The sequence below is a fragment of the Xyrauchen texanus genome, chromosome 2, assembly GCF_025860055.1.
Source record: "Xyrauchen texanus isolate HMW12.3.18 chromosome 2, RBS_HiC_50CHRs, whole genome shotgun sequence".
Lineage (NCBI taxonomy): Eukaryota > Metazoa > Chordata > Actinopteri > Cypriniformes > Catostomidae > Xyrauchen > Xyrauchen texanus.
This window is the reverse complement of record NC_068277.1, coordinates 26,456,488-26,476,202: the sequence shown is the minus strand read 5'-3', so window position 1 is coordinate 26,476,202 and position 19,715 is coordinate 26,456,488. Positions and strand designations below refer to the sequence as shown.

The 19,715-nt window shown below is 44.0% G+C and overlaps 1 protein-coding gene across 1 annotated transcript in view; it reads left to right on the top strand.

Moving 5' to 3' along the window:
- Positions 1–12,606, top strand: part of lmo1 (LIM domain only 1) — a 32,119-nt gene extending 19,513 nt beyond the window's left edge. The window contains exons 3-4 of the mRNA XM_052145773.1: positions 4,709–4,834; positions 12,104–12,606. Coding sequence (XP_052001733.1) covers positions 4,709–4,834; positions 12,104–12,209 — 232 coding nt within the window. The 3' untranslated portion in view covers positions 12,210–12,606. The remainder of the gene's footprint in view (positions 1–4,708; positions 4,835–12,103) is intronic.
- Positions 12,607–19,715: the final 7,109 nt, after the last annotated feature.

Genomic DNA, 19,715 nt, shown 5'->3' with positions numbered 1-19,715 from the left:
TATCTGTGGGATTAGCAGATCATTTTTTAGCTTGGAAATTGTTTTCACGTGGCTGCTACAGCTGTTTAAATGCTTGTTGTTTCCTCATTGTGGTGTGCCGACCTAGACTCTTGATTGTTCCAATTAAATCCCAGTTGTGTGATAAAAATAGCTTGTAGTGAATGTTTATGTTTTGCAGGTAAAGATTTCAAACGTTTACATGGATGTGATGTCTTGCCAATTTTCAAAGTTAAGTGATAAACTGCTGTTTTTGAGAGTGTTTGGAACTTCATCTCAATATAGGCAGCCGAGTGGCAGAACCGCAGGTCTAAGGATCTGTTTTGCCTCCAATTTCTGAGCCATCTGCCTGCTAAATTAAACATGATTATTTCCTGGGCATTAAATCCCAGACCCTGGGGTCTTCTAACCAGATCTAGCCATTTACCCCCAAGCTGCTCTCTCCACGAGCTTGGGCCTTACCCAGTCGGGGATGCAGTTTGGGGTGTTGTCACTTATAACCTCCCTCTTTGAATTAGTGCTGTTAAGACACACTATAGGACTAACCTGACCAGCACCTCAATAGGAACATTGGGAAACCTTTACTAAATTATATTTCATATCTTTTTTTTTTTTTTTTTTTGCCTCTAATAAAAAACAAATTATTTATTTTATTGGAAAATGATAAATTATTACTAAATTTATTTTGCCACCATTTCAGACTATGGTATTTTGATGTTGACAGACAATTTTGAGTCCCCTTTTTTGGTTGGTCATCATAGGAAATAAAAGTAGAGAAAACAAGAGTTGTGGAAACGGCACAAATCTAGCTTCCTGTTGCAACTGTACTGGCACTGATGTCCTAATAAAATCAAGCCCACTCATCTGCAGTTCAGCCTGTGACAAATGCATGCTATTTAATGCCTTGAGGTGCTGGATATGAATTCTATTAAGGAACAAATTAAGAAGTATCCCACTCTCTGTGCAGACAGTGCAAGGCAGCTTCAGAGTGTTTGGTTTAACATAGGTGATTGAGACTTCAAGCACGGCATCCTACCTAAAGTACACCTCCAGCACATTGATGCAGAATCAGTTCTCTCGCCTTCTAATGAAGCTGAAATCTCACCCAGAATTAGCCTCCCATACAGGGAGGCATTTCATTAAAGACGGGCGGATGGATCAAACACATTTCTTTTATTTTCAGCTGGGTTTTTGGAGCCCTGCCATGCACACATTAATTATGAGCTGCGCTCCTTCTGCGTTTGTCCTTCAGGAGTACTGTAGAGCCATAATGAACCCCCACCCCAAACAGACACGCATGCACATCAGCCTCAACACAAACTAACTCTGACCATTTCCTTACTAGATCAGTAAATGGTGGATTTATAAGCTTTTAGGCTATACTCTTTCATTAGTGTTGACAGTAATAGATTAATGTGTTTTGCTGGGGTCAAGTTTCCTCTGACCTCACCATAGACTGCCAAAGTGCCTCTGTGTTTAATTGCATTGACCACAGGCCTGAAATGATTTTATTTTTCTTAACCATTGCATTAGTCACGAGTCATTTTACTAATCAAAATGAGGTGCTTTTAAATATAAAGTAGATTACTCCTCTGCTTAATGATGACACAGCCATTACTATCCAACATATGAGTATGATTAAAAGGAGATAAAACTCAGCAATCATTCAGTGTTTAAAAAAAAATAGTCTCCTGAGCAAGCTTGACTATCACCATGAGAAAAAGGAAAGCAGTCATATTGTTTGAGAATAAGAAACATACCCTTAACATTTCCAATATTAAATTTAAGAAACTTCACTATACCTAAATACCTGTTGATAACTTTACTAATTCACACATACAGTCGTGGATCTCCATTTCTTTAAATACAAGTAAAACAGCTGAAGTACAGTGATTGAGATACATTAAAGGGAAGGAAGCTGATACAGTCTTTAGAGAAGTTATGAAGAAACACCAGAAGTGAAACACCTGTCTACACAGAGCCACAGGGAATCATACAAAACTTTTTTTTGGCTTTAATACTGAAGTTTAGTTAAACACAAACAAGATTATGAAGTGAAAAGCCCTGTTCTCCTTTTTTATTGTCACACTTTTTTTCTTTTTTGTTTGGAAGAGCTATGATAACATAAATGAGCTCTCAACTCACTTTAGCATTTCTTTAATGTTATCGCTAGTATCCGTTATAAAATTGACTGCTTTGTTTTCAAGAAAACAATTTAAAAGTTTGCTTATGATGACAAAAAGAGACCATTAATATAGCTAAAATTATTCACAAATGACATTAAAGCCCTAGAAGTCCTCGAGCACATTTTGCAAAGAATAACATGTTAAATGGCATTGTTTGATAAAATGGTTGGTTTCACTTTATATTGCCTAAATATCCAAGGCATTCTATTTCAAAGTTTGTTGGTGACCTTCCAAATGAGTTTCTGTAACCTCCTAATACACTTAAATTAACCACTACTAAAGTCACCATTTTGAGTCGGGCCATCTCTGTGCCACAAAAACTACTATTAAACCCAAGATTTCTTTACAGAAAGTGTGTGTGTGTGTGTGTGTGTGTGTGTGTGTGTGTGTGTGTGTGTGTGTGTAGTTCCTTCTCTTTTAAGAGTCCTGTGCTCTTAAACTAATCAAAAGGTCATAAAAAAAGACTGTAACAACACTCAAACTGCCATTTCTGTGCTTTCTGTGACATGACTTAGGAAAAAAGGGAGAATGGGTCTTGTGATGTGATCTGTAACAACATGCTGTGAGCCATAAGAAATTGTTCACAATCCCCAGGGACTCCTGACCACCTTTTCAGAAGCTCCAGCATTAAGGCATGGCATTTGAAATGTGCTCGACCACAGTCTGCGTGCTGTTCCCTTTTTGAAAACATGGCCCTTCAGACGGACTCTTAAATCTTCCTGCTGCCTGTAGCCATGTACAGTATGTGTGTCTGTGAGCGTTAGGACTATGTAGCCTGCTATCTGAGAACTTTTCAAGATCGAAGAATGTCAGATACATCTCACCCAACTACTGTATAATGGCATTCTCAAGATGCCAAACCACAGTTAAGTGTTGTCCTGTCAAATGCTGTGAAGGCAAATCATTTGGCATGGTCTCTGTTATATGCTGCCAAAGTGACTTTTTTTTTTTTTTTTTTTAGACTGTGTGGAACAGCAGAGCTCACCAAGAGAGAAATAAATGCATTTCCATTTGGATCTGCGTGGATTTGTTTATTGTATCTCTAAGAAAATAGTGCACTTGTACATAACCTTTTTGTTATTGCAGTGTAATACACTATAGTAATACAAATGGACAACATTCATATGTAATTTTGTTATGGAGCTGCTTTTGCTTTTATTACAGTTAGAGATGCATTAATGTATTTGCCAAACATTGGTATTGTCTGAACATTGGTATCATTCATTACATGCAAATATTTCAGACACTATAATATAAATATTTCAGACACTATAATATAATCTAACTGTAAAATGAGAATGTACTGTGTATACATTATTTTTATTAGTTACTTTTTCACAAATTTTGCACTGGCCTTGGAATAAAGCAGCAGTCTGATAACCATTGTTTAAATAAGCTGAAGTCTTTCAAGTGGCAACACCTCAGTGGGGTTGCACAGCCTCCTCAGAGTGTCATAGTTCCACATAAACAATTTTTACTGGAGCAGTAACCAATCTAACAACGGGTCTTAACACTTCGCCTATCTGATATAACAACATGCCCTCTCCCACTATAAGATGGTTCTAGGCTCGGGTCTGTTGCTCTAATTAACAGCAGGGTCTGCTGAATAGATGCTGGTGGTGACGCAGGGCGAGCAGTTGAGGGAGACTAATATGGACTCGCAGAAACTATGTTCAGTACCTCTTTCCATCCAAGAACTTTCAAAAGGCAGAATTCTGCCTTTTTTCCCTCCTCCATTTCTTCTTGTGTGCATGTATATCTATATCTCTGACTTTGAATCTCCAAATTAAAAATCATAGCAAGGGCTTTGAACATATAAATATAACATCTGGTGGTGTTCCTCGATGCCTGTTATTCTTTTTGTGACCTTGATAGTTTGTGTCCCATCTAATAAGCTTAAATAAACAGCTGAGAAATTTAGTGTCCCTTTCTGTGCTTCAACGAGCATCTACTTACCTCTCAAGGTTGCGTACCTAACCAATAACCCCCCCACCCAACCACCACCCTGCTCTACATCTCAACTTTTACCAGGTCACAGGAAATGAGAAAGGTGGACAGAGGAAATATCCTTGCAAGGAAATCTTTTGAACCTTTGACAACATAATAGTATTTGTCTACATAAAACTACATTATAGTATTTTACTTATGTAAATTCCAGCTGGCTTTGGTCTGAGCAAAGTCTCATTAGTTACTCTGGATTTAAAAGCAAGAGGGGGAAAAGCTTTGAGCAGTTCAATTGTTCGACTCGGACCTGTTTTCATTGCTTTTGCAATGTGCTAGGCAAAACTCTTTGAAGAAGGGGATTAGAACCATGTGATCGTTTTAATTAGATCATTAGCTAAGAATTAACATCTTGGTTTGTACCCTCATTAACAAAATATACTTAATATATGCCAAGCTGGATTTACGTATTGCATTAGATGTCCAATTAGTTTTTCTTGCTTTTTCTGGTTCGTTGTTTGATTGCATAAAGACCAAGAAAGGTAAGAGTAGCCTAAATATGCTTTCTGTGTTCTCTCTCACAGGCTCTTTGGTACGACGGGGAACTGTGCAGCCTGCAGTAAACTGATCCCAGCCTTTGAAATGGTGATGAGGGCCAGAGATAATGTTTACCATTTGGACTGTTTTGCCTGTCAGCTTTGTAACCAGAGGTGAGGAGAGAAAGAGATCACAACAAAATCATACACTTCAAAATTGTCTACCTTTCTAGATTTTAAAGTAAGACAAAGCTAATGCTTCACACACACACAAAAATGTCATGGTTACTGTTGTAACCTCTGTTCCCCGAGGGAGGGAACGAGACGTTGTGTCGAATGAAGTGACACAAGTGGTCTTCCTGGGAGCCAAACATACCTCTGAACCTGAGAAAAGGCCAATGCAAGAATTTGCATGCCCCTCCCCGGACATACGAGTATAAAGGGAAGCGGGACAGCCAGTGCCAGTCAGGATTGTGCACTGAGCCGAAAAGGTACGGCCGTTTACAGTGGTAGGTCTAGTGCTGTGGCAGGAGGGGCACAATGTCTCGTTCCCTCCCTCGGGGAACAGAGGTTACAACAGTAACCATGACATTCCCCTTCTGTCACTCACTCGACGTTGTCGAATGAAGTGACACAAGGGGTCCCATATAAAAACGCCACACACTCACCGTGTTACGTGAACTGTCGAGACATGTGCAAGCAGGCTACTGCGTGCTAGAGGCAACTGTGTCGGCTGCAGGTAGCCCTCCCCAACGCCCCCAAAGAGATATCACATACAGACCTTAGGTTCCCCGCACCCTTGAGGGGGGGAACAGGCGCTACATGACTAGCATGGGAGCAAGCCTGGCAGCCGCAACCTTTTCTCTCACTATGTCTCTCACATAGGACATGAAGCAGATGGGGCTATCTTAAAGCTATGAAACGCGTCAGGGAAGGCAGTCTTTCCCGGTCCTATTCTTTCAGGGGGAAAGGACCCTGCAGAGGCCACATCCTGCCCAGTCTAGAGGGAGGTAAGATGTTGCAAATACACCACGAGGGTTGTGAAGCTGTACGTGGGAAATGGCGTGGTGGTAGGTCCAGCCTAATGAGGGGGAACTGCGACCGGTGGCAGTGGGGCTGCACAATGGAAACGCGGATCCTCTGGCAGGGGGACCGTACCACGGGAAATGCATCACGGGGAGTTTGCCTGAAATGGGAACTAAGCCCGTGGAGCCCGACCCCAGTACAGAGCACCTGTAACTCATAGTGGGTCTGGCCGTGAATTGCTCTGCTGAATTCGCCGGCCAGAAGGCTAGGGAGGAGAACATCCAGGGAGCGACGCTTGGTGGCTAACCTGGGATAGAAGGTGCACTTGATCAACTTTTTGAAGGGCACTGTGTGCAAGCGGAACACCCGGTCCATTGTGCCGCTTTACCGAGTTCTGCCGGCTCTGACCTGACAAAACATGGGACGAGACCGACTCAACCCTGAGATTGTAAAATCTGGCAAAGGTATTGGTTGTTGCCCAGCCCGCTGCTCTGCAGATGTCTGATAAGGAGATGCCATGGGCCAGTGCCCACGAGGATGCCACACTTCTCGTAGGGTGTGCTCGAATCCGCAAGGGGGCGGGCATGGCCTGGGTGTGATAAGCGAGGGAAATAGTATCACCGACCCAGTGAGCTAACCTCTGTTTGGAGATGGTGTTCCCTTTCCGCTGTCCACCGAAGCAGACAAGGAGCTGCTCAGAACATCTAAAGCTCTGTGTGCGGTCCAAATGGACACGCAAAGCACGTACCGGACACACCAACGAGAAGGTTGGATCTGCCTCTTCCCGGGGCAGCTTGCTTGCAGATTCACGACCTGGTCCCTGAAGGGGGTTGTAGGAACCTTGGGAACGTAGCCTGGTCATGGCCTCAGGATAACGTGAGAATATGCCGGACCAAACTCCAGGCAGGTGTCGCTGACAGAGCGCATGCTGGTCCCCAATCCTCTTGATGGAGGCTAACGTGATCAGGAGGGCCATCTTCAGGGGAGGGCCTTGAGCTCCACTGAATCAAGCGGTTCGAATGGGATCTCTGAAGGCCCGAGAGGACAAAGAGAGATCCCAGGAGGCGAACAGGCTAGACCAGGGAGGGTTCAGTCTCCGGGCTCCTGTCAGGAACCCAATAATCAAGTCGTTCTTACCCAGGGACTTGCCATATACTGCATCGTGGTGGGCTGCGATAGCAGCTACATGCACCTTCAAGGTGCAGGCCTCTCCTGCAGGAATGAAAGCACTGACCGAACTGCACACCCCTGCGGGTCTTTGGCTCGAGATGGTGGTAGATCCACTAGATCATCCGCATCCCGTCCAGGACGTGGAGGTTCCAGAGGTCTGGGTGCGGGTGCCAGAAGGTGCCCCGTCCCTGAGAAAGAAGGTCTTTCCTCGGAGGAATTTTTCAGGGAGGTGCTGTCGCGAGGAGTGTAAGATCCGAGAACCAGCCCCGGGTGGGCCAGTAAAGGGCCACCAGGATGATCTGCTCCTTGTCCTCCCTGATCTTGCACCGCACCAGTGCAAGAAGGCTCACTGGGGGAAATGCGTACTTGCGCAGCCCTTGGGGCTAGCTGTGTGTCAACGCGTCTGTCCCGAGAGTAGCTCCTGTCAGGGAGTACCAGAGCGGGCAGTGGGAGTTGTCTTGGGAGGCAAAGAGATATATCTGTGTCTTGCCGAATTGGTCCCATATCAGCTGGACCACCTGGGGGTTGAGCCTCCGCTGGGTGAAACCTGGCGCATCCGCCATCATGTTGCGGTTGCCAGGGATGGGAGTGGTGTGCAGTGACCTGAGTCGCAGCTGACTCCAAAGGAGGAGATGGTTGACGAGTTGTGACATATGACGAGAGCACATGCCGCCTTGCTGATTTATGTACGCTACCATCGTGGTGCTGTCTGAACGGATCGAGACGTACTTGCCCCGGATTAGGCTTGGTGAACTTGCAGGAAAGCCATGGCATGCAGAGTGGAGGCAGCCTGTCTGGTGGTGCTGTAGACTTTCGAGGTAAGTGATGACGTCATTCTACAGGCTCTGGAGGGGAGTACCGGGTGGTCCCACCAGGTGGCAGCGTTCTCTGGACACAAGTGGATCGCAACCGCTCTGTCCAGCTGGGGGACCTCAGTGTACCCATGGGCCACCCCCGCCATCCGGTGTAGTGAGTGCGGACGTGCAGAGAGGGGTCGTTTCCAGGCAGTAAAAGGTGAACTCCATGACCGCGTCAGCTCATCATGCACATCCAGGAAGAACGGAACCGGGGGGGGGGCTATGAGCGGCACCCTGACCCGGGAAAGCATAGCAGACATCTGCGCATCGGCCTCAGACTGAGCGAGCAGACCCGAAGGTGGCAGCCCCGACGAGTCATCGGCATCAGATGCCGCTGTGGTGCTCTCCGATGCGGCGTCGATGTCGTCATCCAATTCTGGGGGCTCAAGGCAGAATGCCGGCTGGCCGCGAGGCGAGCCGCACTCATCCAGAGCTCGGACGGAAGCAAGCAAGCGTGCCGGGGGGCGGGTGGTTCGTGGGGATTTACCAAGCGAAACGGAGCCTGTCGTTATCCCCAAATCGCCTTCATCGCCAGCCGGGTCATCCTCAATCCCGTGGGAAGAAGGAACGACGGCCGGCTGAAGTGGCTTTCTCTCATGAGAAAAGGAAGTCTGCAATGTTCTCAGTGCGTGAACATGGACATGGCAACATGAACCATTCATAAAACGCTGCCTGCGTGTGATCGCAGCCCAGGCACGTGAGGCAGCTTTTATTACGTCAGAAGTGGAGAGAAATCAACCGCATCCTGGAACTACACCGAGATGGAAAGACATCTTTAAATAGACACGTCCTGAAAAGGACATTCAGCGCCTGTTCTGTATTGCTCTTTTATGAGTGGGAACTTAAACTTTTTAGAGGAAATAAACTCTTTTTGGGAGGAGAAAAACTTTCAGGCAATGAAAGTGCTGTCGAAGCGCCCAGGGGCGTAGACTGCACAGCGTGCAGAGAGAGAGAGAGAGAGAGAACGGCAGTTGGAAAAGCGCCATAGATTCAACTGCAGTGCTGAGTGCCAGTAGAGGTGAGTGAAACAGTTTTCAGCTTGCTGTTGCAAAACCGTTCGACTCCGAAGAAAAATTCTGACTGGCACTCGCTGCCCCTCTTCCCTTTATACCCATATGTCCGGGGCGGGGCATGCAAATTCTGTCTGCCAACTTGACATTGGCCTTTTCTCAGGGTCAGAGGTACATTTGGCATCCCAGGAAGACCCCTTGTGTCAATTCTTTCGACACAGCATCGAGTCAGTGACAGAAGGGGAACAAAACATCAGGAGCCAAAATCACTCAAAGAGCTTCTCTTTTGATTTAGCCCAATTATTATTTATTATTATTATTTATTTTGGATTAAATTGGCACTTTTTTGCTCTGTGCTTTCTGTCTTGAACCAGTCTGGCAAAACAAAACATCAGGAGCAAAAATCACTCAAAGAGCTTCTCTTTTGATTAGCCCAATTATTATTTTTTTATTATTATTTATTTATTTTGCATTAAACTGGCACTTTTTTGCTCTGTGCTTTCTGTCTTGAACCAGTCTGGCACGTGTTTTTCCGGGTTTGTATTTGTGACCAGAAGCAGGATTATAGGCTTGAGCTGAGTGAAATTAGCCAGCGCTTCAGTGGTGATACCGTTGCCAGACCAATACCAAGCCTGATCAAACTGTGAATGCCTTATTGAACACAGTCAGCCAGAAAGCTCTTACTCAATACACAGCCAAGTTGAGCATGTCACCGCTATGTGTCTCGCTGAGGGAATTAAGCGGCCAGCGGAATGAACCTTTCAAGGATCATCCCTCCAAACATTCCTGGGGAGCAAAGGAGTGTGACAGTTTCTTAAATGCTCTAGTGTGTGACCTACTACTAAAAAACACTTTTGTGTCATTCCCAAAAGCCTTTATGCATACACACACTAGACTCGTAGAATACCAAACGCCTTGCGGTAAATGCAAACATGATCAACCATTTCAGTACAGATACCTCAAATGCAATACTTTCAAGAAATATTGAGAGGTAGAATAAATTGAGTACAGCTTTCTCTAAAGGATCCAGATGATTCATGCTGTTTGAATGTGACACATATACCACTTGAAAATTCTGTCTTCTATTCACTCTATTTGATGTTCTAAACACGTACAACTTTGTTCTGTAAAACACAAAAGGAGATGTTATGCAGAATGTTAGCCTCAGTCACCAATTATTTCCATTGCCACTTTTTCATACAATGTAAGTGAATGGTGGCTGAGGCTAACATTCTGCCTAACATCTCCTTTTGTGTTCCACTGAAGGAAAGTCATACGAGTTTGAAACAAAATAACAGTGAGTAAATGATGAGATTTGTTTTGTGAACTATCCCTTTAATGTAGAATTACTGCAAACTAAATAAAGCATCTGGTAGGAAGAAGGTATAAATAGTCAGTGGCACATTTGGTGAGCACCAGGTGTGTAATAAAGTTTGGTGAGTGAAACCTTGTCGCTAACAAATGGCGCATGAACAGCCCAGCTTTCCCATGCTCCTCTCTGCTACGCTCTGTTCATCTGCCAACACGCCCCATTGGTGTGGCACTGATTGATAATAAACAAAATCATGGGCAAATAAGCTTCTATCATGGTCACTCTATTGTCTTTACAGCATTCATGGCTTTCATATGCAAACTTATCAAATGTATAAATGCAGTGCACACATGGAATTTTTTTCTCTTTAACTGGCATGAAATTTCATGGGGAGTTCTTTAGAGGCTAACAATTTATACTTTGGCATCGAGCCCCAACATAGGGAAAACAAGCTCTGTGGTGGGGTTTCCTTGGAAACTGGTGTGGTGCCTTATCCCTGGGAAAAGGAATTGTGGCATGATTTCATTGAGTGCCAAATGCTGTCCTGCTTTGAAAAATGCCACTTGTTTTGAAAACTACTTTAATTTAAAGCTGCGCCTTATTGCTTAATCACAAGAGACTTTGAGGCCAACACGGTATGTGATATTGGTAAGCAGTAGCAAGTACATGCAGTGATTGTCTGTTTTCTGCACTGAGTTTTCATTTACAAACCTAGTCTTATAGAATTGTTACTATACCAACATTTTGAAAACTATTTTTACGTGGCTCATTGTGAAATATCTATATACTGCAGGCGCGAAAACAATTACTTTTTCCTTTCAAAGAGTAAAAGGGCAGATAATAATTCCTAAACATTTAAAATGGCATTGTAGATTTAGCATTTGTGTTTTTATCTCACATTTATAACACTATTGGTAGGTTTAAGGTTTAGGGTACGGAGGAAGGTTTTGTTCTTTTGATCTCACATTTGAAAATTTAAAGGTATATTTCACCATAAAATGCTAAAATGTAAAATAAAATTTACTTGCCTTCCCAGAGGAGTATGACTTTCTTTCTTCTGCAGAACACAAACAAAGATTTTAGGAGAACATCTCTGTTGGTCCTTACAATAAAAGTGAATAGGTATTAGCATTTTGAAGCTCCAAAAGGACATAAAGGCAGAATAAAAGTAATCCATATGACTTCCGAAGTGATATGATAAGTGTGGGTGAGAAACCAATTCCCTTTTACCTATGAATCTCCATTTTCATATTCTTTGTTTTTTGGCAATTTGTATTCTTCATGCTTAGCGCCACCTACTGGGCAGGGAGAATTTATACTAAAAAAGTACTTAAATTTGATCAATTTCTCAACCACACATATTATATCACTTCTGAAGATATAGATTTAACCACTGGAGTCTTTTGGAATACTTCTATGCTGCCTTTGTGCATTTGGTACTTACAAAGTTTGATCACCATTCACTTGTATTGTGTGGACATACAGAGATGAGCTATTCTTCTAAAAAAATTTATTTCTGTTCAGCAGAAGAAATTCAAACACATCTGGGATGGCATGATGGGTAAATCATGAGAATGTAATTTTTTTTTTTGGAGAACTATCCTTTTTTTTTTTTTTTTTTTTGCACCACTACTGTGATGCATGAAACGTAGTATAATTTTGCAGAAATGTTACAAGAGTACATAATTTTATTGAAAACAGTCAGAGTAAATGACATGAAAACAATGTTCATAAACCAGTTTCACACAAACTATTCAAACTCCAATGTCAAATTTTCATAATTCCTTAAACTTCAGATACCTGAATTAATTGTTTACCATCCAAATAATAAAAAATCACCTTTAATCTCTGAATTAAAAACTGACAGCTCGCTATTGTATGATATTTAGACTCTGTGTGTGCTTGTTCATAGAGATTCACTGTTTTATTTTACAATACGCTACTGCCCAAATTTGGCAAAAAAGCTGTTGTAAAAAAACAAAACTTACTTGGTGTGAATAGGCCTTGTTTGTTTCAAGAGAAAATCCTTATTTGTTAACCCACACTTTTTTTTTTTGTTCTCTTGCAGGTTTTGCGTTGGTGATAAATTTTTCCTAAAGAATAACATGATTCTGTGTCAGATGGACTATGAGGAGGGCCAGCTAAATGGGAGCTTTGAGACACAAGTTCAATAGCCAATCAAACGATGGCAGTGGTAGCTCTTGGTCCACACACACATGCATACACACGCTTATGTGCGATGGATGTTCTGCTGCACTTAGAGAGAAGAGCATCTGTCTGCTTGCCTGCAATACTTTTTACAGTAAAAGCCCTATTGGTCCCTGAGGACTCCATTGTAAATGTACTACTTTTGGCCCTTCCTGTCCCCAACACTAAGCAGTTACACGTTTTGATGTACAGTTGTGCCTGCTTAGATGTGCACTGTATTGTCTGTATGGTTTTTGTGATTTGGTCTTTCTCTTACTTTCTCTTTCCAACTCTCTCTTGTTCTCTCTAATGCTTCTCTGAGAGTATGTACAGTCTGTTTATAAACTGGAACATTTATTTTATGAAACTGTAATGCAATTTTATTACCAGTGTGAATTAAAAAGATTCTTAAATGTTCATAGTGGAGTTTGTTTTCTGATCCCAAAGCTTGAAGATGCTGTCCCATGTATCAACAATGTAATTATTGAACTCTCTTAAAATGGATGAAGCTTCAAGATCATATCAGACAACAAAGATATAATAAATTATTACAATTTTATATACAGAAACAGCATAATGAAACGGCATATTTTAATTGCTGAAGGACTAATACACGTTGTTTTGAGATTAGTTAAATAAGGTCTTATTTCAAATAAAGCAAATGAACAAAAAGTTGTTGTTGTTGGTGTACTGCAACAGACCTGCATATTCCTAAACCAGTAAAGTCTTGTCAAACTTGAGTCATCTGGTTCTGACTGAAGTCATAATTTAGTACTCTGTTGGTCTTTAATATTCAAATGCATTCAAACAGTCACTTTTATAACATTTGTTCTCATTACCAATGATGACCAAATTATATTTTGCATTCAATGCATCTAATGTTTGACACATTAGAACACATTTTTAAAATATAACAAGGTTTTCCATACAAGGACTCATAATGAAATGTTGTCTGGAGAAAATAACAGCATGTTATATAAAAAAACTTAAGAGCAATTTGTCATGCCACCTTGTGTTTTTCAGTCTTTCTATGGCACAGAGGCATTGTGACAGTTAAACTACTCTCTCAAAAGGAGTGTATTCAGAATGGCTTTCATGAACAAAATAAGTGCAATTAAAGGATTGCGACTGAGGTGACACAATCTTCTGTCCCATTACTTTTGATTTTCATCTGTTGGTGGTAATTCTTGTTTCTATGAGCTCTGAACCACAGGAGAGCTGCTTCACAGAGTATCTGCCATTTAAAGCAATTAGTTTCATTCATTGTGGGGAAGAAATGGAAAGGGAATCAGTTGGGGTCTTACAGCATATTGAAATTTAATTTACAGATGTCCAACACTTAAAGCAGACTCTTTGCTAGAGTTTTGCTAAATGGAGCCTTTCGTGCTATTCATACGGAAACTCTCCTCAGTTCCCAGAGTGCTTTGAAACTTCTAACTTAAAAGGGCACAAAGTAATAAAAAAAAAACCTACACATTGAATTTCCAATTTTTCTAAATTAAGAAATAATGCTGAAAAAAACAATTTTTGAACAATAATGTTCAAAGAAGTACATTTTTAAGGTCCATTTCTGACGGTTTCTAAGACTTTTAAAGGTTAAGTGTGAAAGTTTTGTGCTTCTAGCAATGCCAATTATTGTTTTCAAACAGGCTTCATGAACACTCCCACCTTTCATTAGTCGGAAAACAGATATTCCCACCTCAAACTCACAAAATTGATGGTGACACAGAGCTCCAGTGTTCACATTTTCTGGGGAATTACCCTATCAGTAGTTGGTTCATTCCAAGTAGCAAATTTAATTTATGAAAAAACTATAGGCAAATAAAGCTTCATTTCCATCCAGTGTGTTTAAAAGAACAACATTTTCACTTATGGAGAAATTGTAGCCACTGAGATTCTTTTAATAATAAAATACTTTTGGCTTAGAGCACACAGACAAAACACTCTAGAAGAACTTGTCTCATGTCTGGGAGTGACAACGCATCACACAGTTCTGCGAGCACTATGTGTGTGTGATCCTTCTTCCTTTATTTCTTTGCCATGCAGATCTATAATATATTATAATATTATATATGTGTCAATAAACCTGCTCTTTGGCCCAGTCCAAGGAGTTTATCCACTAAATGTGTTTCTATTATAGTTTATGTGCATTTCTTCTTATCGAATAAAACATTTATCTAACTCAAGCGAGCGTATAAGTTTATTATACGCATTTTGGAGATTTTATTTGCATCTTGGAGTTTCCCTCCAGCAGAATTTATGCAAGAAATGCACAAAAAACATGTGGATGGAAACCGAGCTAATGGCTTGTATCAAGGTTTAGGGTAAGGAGGTAGGTTATGTTGATACAGTTTAATTGTTTAAACCTTTAAAAGAACTGCCACTATACTTCATCTTTAACTTTTACTCTATTCGATTCTGACTGTTGTAGCTGTGAAAGAGATGTTAGATGTTATAAGTAATATTATGTACACTAAATATTTTTCACAAATTGTTCTTTTTTATACATCACTCCAATCTGAGGAGGAACTGAAAGATATTTGTGTGTCTATGTTTGTGGAATTGGCATCACCTAAGGCCCAACTAACTAAGCACACACATGCATAAGCAAAATAAAGCACCCAGACAAATACACACAACCACAAAATTAGGCTGTACCATTCTGATCACAAAGTGTGATTTGTCATGTAATTTCTGTCATCAGCACAATAGTGATAAAACTGCTAATTTTCACAGGTGCACACACGCACTGTGTGCATGTAAATATAACAAGTCGAAGAATAAAAGCAGCCAAACGATTGCCAAATCATCATAAACGTTTAACATTGTTCCCCACCTGCATCAACAAGATATTTACAACCACACATGGAAAACATGTGGATTTTAATCTTCAGGCCAGACACACACACACAAATTTCCACCCAAATTGTTGAGAATGTTTAGTTTAGTTTAGTTTAGTTTAGTTTATTAATGTGCTTATATTGTGGATGAAGAAAGGTTTTCTGGAAAGAGCAGCTCCAGCAGAGAAGCAGACCAGCTACATAATTTGCTAACAAATAAATCAAGAGTACATTGTGCATTAATTATAAATTCATTAAAAATTCAGACTCACCGGCAGGTGTGCAAATAAAGGATTAGCGAGACAGCAATTACACCATATAAGAGTACCTTTTAATTGCAGCCCCTGAATTGATTTACAGAGGGAGACAATCAGCCTCTGTGCAAGACGCCTGATTGCTCATTTTCGATAAAAATAATGAGGAAAAGACCACATACACAACTACACACACAGATCATCCCCAGCTGCAGCATTACCTCACAAACGCACATACACGCACCTACACCTACGTACACTCATCGTCAGTGTACTTGTGCTGCATTCCATTCAACTTGGAAAGTCAGATTTTTCAACTTCATACTGGGAAAAGTGCAATGGAATGCCACTTGAAGCGTCTTGGTTATTGTTGTAACCTCCATTCCCCAAGGGAAGGAATGAGACGTTGTGTCGAATTAAGTGACACAAGGGGTCTTCCTGGGACGCCAAACGTACCTCTGAACCTGAGAAAAGGCCAATGTCAAGTTGGCAGACAGAATTTGCATGCCCCGCCCCGGACATACGAGTATAAAGGGAAGCGGGGCAGCAAGTGTCAGTCAGTCTAGTGCTGTGGCAGGAGGGACACAACGTCTCGTTCCTTCCCTCGGGGAACAGAGGTTACAACAGTAACCGTGACGTTCCCCTTCTGTCACTCACTCGACATTGTGTCGAATGAAGTGACACAAGGGGTCCCATATAAAAACACCACGCACTGACCGTGTTACGTGAACTGTCGAGACAGGTGCAAGCAGGCTACTGTGTGCTAGAGGCTCCTGTGTTGGCTGAACGTAGCCCTCCCCAACTCCCCCAAAGAGATGTAACATACAGACCTTAGGTTCCCTGTACCCCTGAGGGGGGAACAGGTGCTACATGACTTGCATGGGAGCAAGCCCAGCAGCCGCGGCCTTCTCTCTCACTATGTCTCTCACATAGGACGTGAAGCGGCTGGGGCTATCTTAGCGCTATGAAATGAGTCGGGGAAGGTGGTCTTTCACGGTCCTATTCTTTCAGGGAGAAGAGACCCTGCGGAGGCCACATCCTGCCCAGCCACTCCCCGCATCATTCCTTCTTCACACAAGATTGAGGATGACCCGGCTGGCAATGAAGGCGATTTGGGAATAACGACGGACTCGGTTTCGCTGGGTACATCACCAAACCCCCCCCCCCCGGCACGCTTGCTTGCTTCCGTCCGAGTTCGGGATGAGTGCATTCTCCCTTGAGCCTCCGAAATTGGATGCTGAAATCGCCGCTGCATCGGAGAGCGTCACAGCGGCTTCTGATGCTGATGACTTGTCTGGGCTGCCACCTTCGGGTCTGCTTGCCCAGTCTGAGGCTGACGCGCAGATGTCCGCTATGCTTTCCTGGGCTGCCGTGAGTGCGAGGCTGGACTGGAAACCTCCGTCCCCCCTCAAGGCTACTCGATCAGTTCCTCGGGTCAGGGCGCCACTCATAGCCATGCCCTCCCGGTTCCGTTCTTCCCGGAAGTGCATGACGAGCTGACACAGTCGTGGAGGGCACCTTTTACTTCCCGGAACCGACCCCTCCGCTCGTTCGTTCTCTACCCTGGATGGCGGGGCAGTCCACGGGTACACGGAGGTCCCCCAGGTGGACGGAGCAGTTGCGATCCACTTGTGTCTTGAGAACGCTGCCACCTGGTGGGACCGCCCGGTACTCCCCTCCAAAGCCCATAGAATGACGTCATCACTGACCTCGAAAGTCTACAGCGCCACCGGAAAGGCCGCCTCTGCCCTGCATGCCATGGCTCCACCCTAGTTTCTAACCTGCCCGCTGCCTGGTGCGTGGAGCAAGGTAAGTGCTTTGAGTCTTTTCTCAGCACCCAAGCCTCGGGACGCTCTTCTGTCTCCCAACGCACTATTACCTGCTCCCCCCCGCCCGGTATGTCAAAAGCAATCGTCCCGTTAGTGCCCCTCGCGCGGAGTTTGGATGCGTGGCTTTCACTTAACAATCCGTCGCGCTGGGGCATTAGGAGCAGAGATCATGACTTTGCTCCTCATGGATGCGATAGAGCCCGTCCCTCCAGCCGAGATGGAGAAGGGTTTCTACAGACCTTACTTCATCATTCCCCAAAAAAGTGGCAGGTTGCGACCAATCTAGGACCTGCGAGGTCTCAACCGGGCCTTACACAGAGTCCCGTTCAAAATGCTCATGCAGAAACAGATTCTTACCTGCATTTGACAGCTAGATTGGTTCGCAGCGGTAGACCTGAAGGACGCGTACTCCCACATCCCCATCTTGCCTCGACACTGACCCTTCTTACGGTTCGCGTTCGACGACCAGGCGTATCAGTACAAGGTCCTCCCCTTCGGCCTGTCCCTGTCAACTCGCGTTTTCATGAAGATCGCAGAGGCAGCTCTTGCCCCGCTAAGGGAAGTGGGCATCTGCATACTCAACTACCTCGACGACCGACTCATCCTGGCTCAATCTCGAGAGTTACTGTGCGCTCACAGGGACCAGGTGATCAGCCATCTAGGGCTTCAGGTCAACTGGGAAAAGAGCAAGCTCGTCCCGGTTCAGAGCATCTCTTTTCTCGGCATGGAGTTAGACTCAGTCTCAATGACAGCACGTCTCACCAACGGGCGCACTCAGTCAGTGCTCAGGTGCCTCGCTCTCTTCGAGCCCGGCACAGCATTTCCTATAAAAAAATTCCAGAGGCTCCTGGGGCATATGGCATCATCAGCCATGGTTGAGGTTGATGCATATGTGACCGCTTCAGCACTGGCTACAGACTCGAGTCCCGAGATGGGCATGGCACCACAGCACATACTGTGAGACAATCACCCCTTCTTGGTGTTAGACTTTCAACCCTTGGACAGACCTCTGCTTTCTGCTTTTCCTTGCAGCAGGTGTCCAGACGTGTCGTGGTGACCACCGACACCTCTCGACAGGGTTGGGGCTGGCCCCTGGACAGGACCCCGGCAGGGTTGGCACATCAACTGCCTAGAGTTGTTGGCTGTATCTCTTGCCCTACGGAGTTTTCTCCCACTAATCCGGGGAAAGTATGTATTGATCCGTTCAGACAGCACCGTGACAGTAGTGTACATAAATCACCAAGGTGGCGTGCGCTCTCGTCATATGTCACAACTCGCCCGCCATCTCCTCCTTTGGAGTCAGCCATTTCGCCCAGTGGAGAGTGGAGTCTCAACCCCCAGGTGGTCCAGATATGGGAACAATTTGGCAAGGCACAGATAGATCTCTTTGCCTCCTAGGACAACTCCCACTGCCCGCTCTGGTACTCCCTGACAGGAGCTCCTCTCGGGACTGACGCACTGACACACAGCTGGCCCCGGGGGCTGCGCAAGTACGCATTTCCCCCAATGAGCCTTCTTGCACCAGTGCTGTGCAAGATCAGGGAGGACGAGGAACAGGTCATCCTGGTGGCCTCTTACTGGCCCACCTGAGCCTGGTGCTCGGATCTTACACTCCTCGTGACAAAACGAGGGAAAATTCCCCTGAGGAAGGACCTTCTTTCTCAGGGACGGGGACCCTCTGGCACCCGCACCAGCACCCAGACCTCTGGAACCTCCATGTCTGGCCCCTGGAAGGGATGCGGAATATCTAGTGGATCTACCACCTGCAGTCGTAGATGCGATCAACCAAGCCAGAGTTCCCTCCATCAGGCAACTTTATGCCCTAAAGTGGCGATTTTTTGCAAATTGGTGTTCTTCTCGAGCCGAAGACCCGCAGAGGTGCGCAGTTCTGTCAGTGCTTTCATTCCTGCAGGAGAGGCTGGAGGGGAGGCTGTCCCCCTCCACCTTGAAGGTGTATGTAGCTGCTATCGCAGCCTACCACAATGCAGTAGATGGCAAGTCCCTGGGTAAGCACGACTTAATTATTGGGTGACAGAAGGGGATCGTCATGGTTACTGTTGTAACCTCCGTTTCCCGAGGGAAGGAACGAGACGTTGTGTCCCTCCTGCCACAGCACTAGACCTACCACTGTAATCGGCCGGACATTATACCCGACATTATACCCCGCTTCCCTTTATACCCGTATGTCTGGGGCGGGTAATGCAAATTCTGTCTGTGAACTTGACACAACGTCTAGTTCCTTCCCTCGGGGAACGGAGTTTACAACAGTAACCATGACATTTTTGATTGTTATTTCAATCGGAACAACTGTAGTAGTTTCACTGCGTGCTTCCCATAAATTGGGACATATAGCTATTAAGGATTGTCAGGATTGAGTGCTTTCTGTGGATTTTGTAAATCGCATGCATGTATTAATTATTTTAATTTTTGGAAAAAACAGTTCCTCAAGTGTTGTCTTAACACAGTGGGCATGTATATTAAAGATTTAGAGAGGCCAAAAATTTATGGAAAAGGATAATTTAATACTATATTATGACATTTACTAACATTATAAGTGAACCTCAAGAATA